Genomic DNA, 6,512 nt, shown 5'->3' on the forward strand with positions numbered 1-6,512 from the left:
TATTTTAACTTAGAATGCAATATAATAATTTCTTAATCACCAAAAAAAAGTTCCACTTGAAGCACGTATAGCAACTTGTTTGTGATATCGAAGAACTAACCCTAACCCAAAATTTGCCGCTTCAGTGCAGCTTTTCTAATTCAATGCATCATCATTTGCAGAGTGATACTTGGATGGAAACCCATCTGCTGACACAGACACATTCTCATGTGATTGCTGCTGTCGGGATGAAGAGAGCAAAAATGTCAGAGAGGTGTAGAGCAAACACCAAACACACCCACATACATGCGTACAAGCACACACACACACACAGATTCATGCCCACGCACGTACTTGTACTTTGTACCTCGTAGATTAATACACACACACATACAAACCCCAAACCCACATACACCTGAACTCTGCGCTCCCCCATCCCCTCTCCACTCTGCGGTAGAGTGTATCTCTGTGACAGTCTGACTGGGAGTGTGTGAGTGCTCTGGCTTGTTCCAGTGCATTAATGAGACCAGAGGAAGTCAATGAGAAACCCCCTAGCCATTCATCCCCATTACCATTGTTAGCCCATACTCAGAGAGGGAGAGTGAACGGCAGGGACATAATTGAAATGAATCACCCACTGCAGTGCAGAAGTGCAGTGTCTTGAGCACTCTGTGTGTGTGTGTGTGTGTGTGTGTGTGTGCAGTAGAGAAGCCTGTCACGGCCAACTTTGCTGTTATCGACGTTTTGCTCAGAGTTGCAAGGCACCTCAGTATCCCTGAATGAATTTTGACTTAGCTTAATAGCTAAAAATTCACAAGAAACAAGAAAACAAAAACAAGAAAAATCATCAAGCAACGTGTTGACTGGGACAGCTTTGTAGCAACTTTTGCACAGGGGTTTTGAAGTCGGTTGGGTGTCAGCTTTGTCAGCTCTAAGTGGTTCCATATTTCACTCCTGGCACCAGTTTTGATGACCAGTTTAGTTTTTCAGCTGTTTGACTCCAATCCTTCTTTTTCTTCTTTAAAGACACAATATGCAGCTTTTTTGACATAAAAATAACAATAAATGCATAGGATATACTATACATTATCAGTCTGTGTCTGTGACCCTGTGTGTTCATGCTTAAATCCCCTTGTTTGCCTGAAATTGGCTTTTCAAGTGATGTTGGGGACATTTTGGGGTGTATATATGCTGTGGGTGTGTCTTATGGGCATGGCCAGTGATGAGCTGGTTGTGGCTATCAAAGTGAGGCTAGCAGCCACAGAACAGGGAAGTCATAGCAACAACAACAATGGAGGAAAGTAAGAAAAATAGTACAGCGCAGCTAAAACCTGGAGAACATCAATGTTTTATTCCAGATCGGCTGCAGTCACCATCTGCTTCTTTAATACCTGTAGTGGCTTTATGGATGCTAGTTACCTCAGCCTCAGGCAAGATGTTGTTTCAAGGTAGACAGCTCTTCAAGATGAGTGATGGGACGGGAACCAAATCAGGGGGAGGAGGGCGGGACTAACAATACACTTCCTGCCTCAAGGAAGTCGAAGTATTCCAATCTGCTCCAATCAAATCTTTCACGAACGGTATTGTAGTAGTATTGAAATTTCAGTGCCCATGACGTAGTAAGGTGTGTGTGTGGGTGTGTGCAGGTTTTTTAGACTCTCACGTATTTTCTCGCCGCCTTGCTGGACGACCCCCGCTCCTCTCCCGCTAGACTCCCCCTGGTTGAGCGAGTTGTTGTCGGGCACGCTCGGCCTCACCGTGTGCGTGTGCCAGTGTTCATGCATCTGCACAGAGTGTAAGAGCACTTACCTGTCGCCGCTAGCTCTCCCCTTCGCCCCGATGTTTCTGTTTGCGCCCCGCCCCCTCTCTCACCCTCTCCCTCTCTCTCCTCCCCCGCCCCTCCCTCGCTCTCGGCCCTCCGCCCCTTCCCTCCCGTCCCGCCTCCTCTCTCGGCGGCTCTCCCTCCCTCTCTCTCGACCCTCCCGCCCCCTCCTCCTCTCCCGCCACCTCTCCCTGCCCCCCTCCTTCTCCCTGCACCTCGACGCCCCGGCGGCAGCCTGCGGGGTGAACTGCCACAAGGCCTGCCGGAGCCGCCTGGCGGTGGAGTGCCGGAAGAGGACCAAGAGCATCAGCCACGAGTCGCCGCCGGGCCTCCAGGCCCGATCCTACAGCTTCCCGCCTCCTGCCAACACCCCGCCCAGCCTGCAGAACACAGGTGAGATGCACACATGCACACCCATGCATTTTCACTCACTTTTTGCTTTTTAAAAGTGCTTTTTTAAAAGTATGTACAAAGTTTAAACACATACATGGGACAGCTTGGTGGCTCAATTGGCTCAGGCATGTGATTCCCTAGGTACAAATCCAGCCTGGGACCTTTGTCTCATGTCATCGCCCTTTCTTTCTCCATCTCTATCTACTAAAGAAGAAAAAAAAAAAACGCACAAGTTTAATTTTCTTCGGCCTGCCAAAGATTAGTGTTGCATTCAAGTCATATAGGAATAACCATCAGAACAACATTACCATTTAAAGCACTGATTTTGAAGTCGTCAAATACCATAATTTAGGTTTTCTACTTTCATTGCTCTTGGTGGTGACTATTCTCAGTTTTTTCACACTTAACACACAAGCACTTAGTGCAGTGATACATCGGAGGTCATGTTTTACAGCAAATCAAACACTGCAATGTCAACCACAAATGTAAAATACTGTTGCTGTGCCCTGCGATGGCATTTTTTCTGATCACAAAGTGACTTATGTGATGAAAATTGCTGATTGTAAAGCTCATATCTACCATCTTTCCCATATGACCTGAACGCAGCATAAAACTGTTTTCCTGCAGGTTTCCTGATGTTGAGAAAGCGAAAATAGAAAATATTACACAATACATACATATATATAACACTCACACGCTCACAAGAAAACATCCTCTCAAACATAAGCAGTACAAAAACACCAGCAGCAAAACAGAATATTATGTTTTGCTTGTCCAAATCACAGTTCAGCTTCCCATTCTGGAAGAAAAGTATAGCTTAGAGGAATTTTCATCACACGTTTTCACCACATTGCACGTCACCACCCCGGCTATGCCACTGTTACACACCCACTTTTTGGAGGGCGCCTTTGTCTTCCTGCAAGCATTTGGAGCAGTGACATTTTGAAGATATTCTCATACAATGGCCTGTAATTTGCAATGGAAATGTGATTGGCCCTTCACAGCGAGGCCAATGACTCATAGTTGCAGTGTTTTCATCAGACATTAGAGAAAAGTGCTGCCCCGGCTGGCTCTGTTTTTTTTTATATCAATGCAAACCTGCTTGATCAATGGACTCGACAATGCAACGAGGCAAATGAATTGGCTCGGTAAACAGAAGCAGGCCAGACGACTAACCTTTTCCTCTCCCTTTTCATTCCCTTTCAATAGTTTTTTGTATTTCCACTTCACTCTCTGTCTCATTTTTCTGTTTCCATCAGTAATTGCTGAAGAGGATCTAGAGACAGTGGAGGAAGGAGTGTTTGATGTCCACCTATAACCAGGTAAGACAGAGATTTACTGTGGCTGTTAAAGGAAAATTCCACCCTCGGATCCTCTTACACTGTTTTATATCATCAGTCTGTGATGTTCAATGCATTGCAGGAGTTATTTTGTGATGAAGTGTTGTAATTTACTCTTTTGGTGTACCCACTTTCCCTCAACCTGCCTCGTCTGCTTCTACTTCAGTTAGTGATTTCCTACGTTTCCCAGAATGCCCTTTAACAACCCCCAGAGAACAGGCATGAACTTGTTGCAGTCAATCATAGGTGGGTGTGTGGGCATATAAATAGCCTGAAAGTGTGATCATTCAGCTGTGGCTTATGCGTTTCTATGCGATTGCAGCCGCAGCCCCTGACTCAAAACACAACATGTCTTGTGGCTGCATTGCATTCTGGTCTATTGAGGCTGCTGTGGGTGGAGACATTGGTATCTCTGCCTCTTCTATGATGGATTTCTCTACAAAATGGACCCAGAAATGCAAGGTGCATCACCAATAGCTGGTGTTTAACAGTGTTAAGTGTTTTAGGGTGGATTTTACCTTTAACATTTTGAACATTCATTGCATCACAGTCCTCTTTCTAGTGCAGGAGGCCTTGTATTGAGGTGTGATTTTGATCAACAAACCTATGAAAGTCACCAGTTCTCTATTTCAGAATCCCTCCTGTGGTCGGTGTGCAAAAAGCCAAATCAACCGTTGGGAGCCAGAGGCGGAGTGCGCTACAGTATGTCAGTTTAATGGCCCTCGAGACTGAGAAGGAGAAGACATTGCACTGAACACAAGCCGGGACACCTACATGCTGCCACACAGTGGACACACACTGCTACTCCAGCAGCAACTTCCCTCCACCCAACACACATGAATGTGACGAGAAATGTGAACTCAAAACGGAATGTCTTTGTATGTGATTTTCTATGTAAAAAAAAAAAAATCTCTGCATTTTGATTATATGTCGACCCAGAGTGTTATACTGTAAATTCCTGCCTACTTTAATTACTTATTATAATGAAAAAAGAAAAAAAATCCACATAATTGTATTTTCTGGATGGAAATTTGAAGTCAGTCGATTTACGGATTCATATTTTTGAGCGCACTTTGCTGCAGATTGGAATGGCTGTCTATATATATATAATAACCTATGTTTCTTCAAAACATAAAAAGAGGTGCTGTTATTGCCAAGAATGTAAAACCTGCCACCCAGACTAAGCTACTGTCTTCTTTTTCTGAGAGGCTCAGCTTTTTATTGTTTATTATCTTGTCTTGAAATACATTTCGATGGACCAATTATAGGACCAATTTTGATGTCAGGAAAAAAAAAAAAAAAAGCCAGACATTCTCTTGTGGATTTGCAGTAACCGTCTGAAACGTATTGGCAAAAGCAAGCATCTTGCCAACAAAAGAAACAGTCAAAATGACAGTTATAATTCCAATGGACTTTGAATGAATGGACTGTTATATTTTTGTCATGTTTACCTTAATATCAGTAACTGTCCTATGGTTATTGCTGTGGTGTTGTTGTCAGTATACAGTACTGTCTTGTACCAGTGCACTGATAGATAACCTATCCTCCTGCAGTACTATGAATGTAGCAGAAACAGTAAAACGCTGCTGTCGAATGAAAAACTCATATTTCCCAAAGAAACTGTCTAATATGTCCATTTGATGCCTGCGCTGCTTTTAAAAGGATATATATTCGTTTTTGGGATGGGGGTTTTATGAGCTCCGGAGTGCCGGGACTGTCAGCAGGAATAAAATAATCAAGAGAATAACACCAAAAAACGGGAGTAATGAGGTTTTCACTTGACAGCAGTGGGGAAAAAAAGATATTACCCTAAGAATCTATTTTGATGCGAGTTTGTGTTTTCGCTGTTTTTTTTTTTTTTTATCCCGCATGCTTCCTCCTTCATGGCTCCTTTCTCTGGCCAGATGTCTCAGTTACTGAAGATTTTTTTTTTTTATGTAGCACGCCAAGTTATCATTTATTTAGGAAACATGAAGTCTTGAATGCCAGACTGGAGACATCAGTAAATATTTTCTGTTGCTTTGTTCCTGTTGAGAGATTAATTCAGACTTGAGTGCCATATTGTTAACTGCTGGTTTCGTCCTTGAATGAGTGTTCCTCGCACACAGCTGTCGCAAGTGTTTCTTTCTTTTTCGGTATTTCTAAAGTGCTGCCAGTCCTTCTCTGTCAGCCCCTGCTCGACTATTTGTTGTTATTCTGTGAATGAGTCTTTCAGGCTGATGCCGTGTGCTACTCCTTGTGGTCCCCCCCAGAGAATTCCCCTCAGTATTAAATGCAGCAGGCGTCACTCTAATATGTGTTTTGCTTCAGAATTACTGTGACTAATAAGAATGATGTAGAACAAAAGCAAAAATGTCTCTTGTCTTTCTCCTGCAGTCAGTCTGTGGCCTTGTTTCCACTGTCACTTTGCAGCCTTTTAAAGCCTCAATTTCTATTTCTACTATTGTAAATTGTGTATTCATATATAGATGTTTGACCAGTTTGACTTAAACTTGAGCAGAGGCTGATTTTAGCTTTCATTACCTGTTGTGACGCAAAATACAGGTCTGTTTTACTTCAAATTTTACAAACATTACCAATATCATCACTATGAAAACCTTGAAACTCCAATTTTAACTTCAGTTGAAGGATTACATGCTCCTGAATGGGTTGAACTGGGTTGAGTTTCAAGAAACAATTAGATAAACTCAAAAATTCATAGTCGTCAAGCAAAAAGCAAGGCTGTTTTTCAAAGTTTTCATGCGAAAACAGCGATGTATAAACTAATCTTTCACAGCCTCAGACTCATGCGGAGTGATCAAACAGTATCCGTCGCTCCATCAAAAATTCTTCAGTTCAATAAATCACAAGGTAAAGAAAGCCAACAGTGAGGCAACAGCGTTATCAGTTGGTTCTTCGCTCTTAACTGCAAATGTAGTCTAATCCTTTTTAACACCAAACTACATCAAAACCACAGCAATATGAAACTAACTTCACCT

General features: G+C 42.9%; 1 protein-coding gene across 1 annotated transcript in view; it reads left to right on the top strand.

Annotated features, from left to right (window-relative positions):
- LOC139931475 (RAS guanyl-releasing protein 2) overlaps positions 1-5,827 on the top strand; it is a 42,722-nt gene extending 36,895 nt beyond the window's left edge. Inside the window, exons 15-17 of the mRNA XM_071924990.2 lie at positions 2,036-2,194; positions 3,454-3,516; positions 4,168-5,827. Of these exons, the coding sequence (XP_071781091.1) occupies positions 2,036-2,194; positions 3,454-3,512 (218 nt within the window). The 3' untranslated portion in view covers positions 3,513-3,516; positions 4,168-5,827. The remainder of the gene's footprint in view (positions 1-2,035; positions 2,195-3,453; positions 3,517-4,167) is intronic.
- Positions 5,828-6,512: the final 685 nt, after the last annotated feature.

The sequence above is a fragment of the Centroberyx gerrardi genome, chromosome 23 (assembly GCF_048128805.1).
Source record: "Centroberyx gerrardi isolate f3 chromosome 23, fCenGer3.hap1.cur.20231027, whole genome shotgun sequence".
NCBI lineage: Eukaryota > Metazoa > Chordata > Actinopteri > Beryciformes > Berycidae > Centroberyx > Centroberyx gerrardi.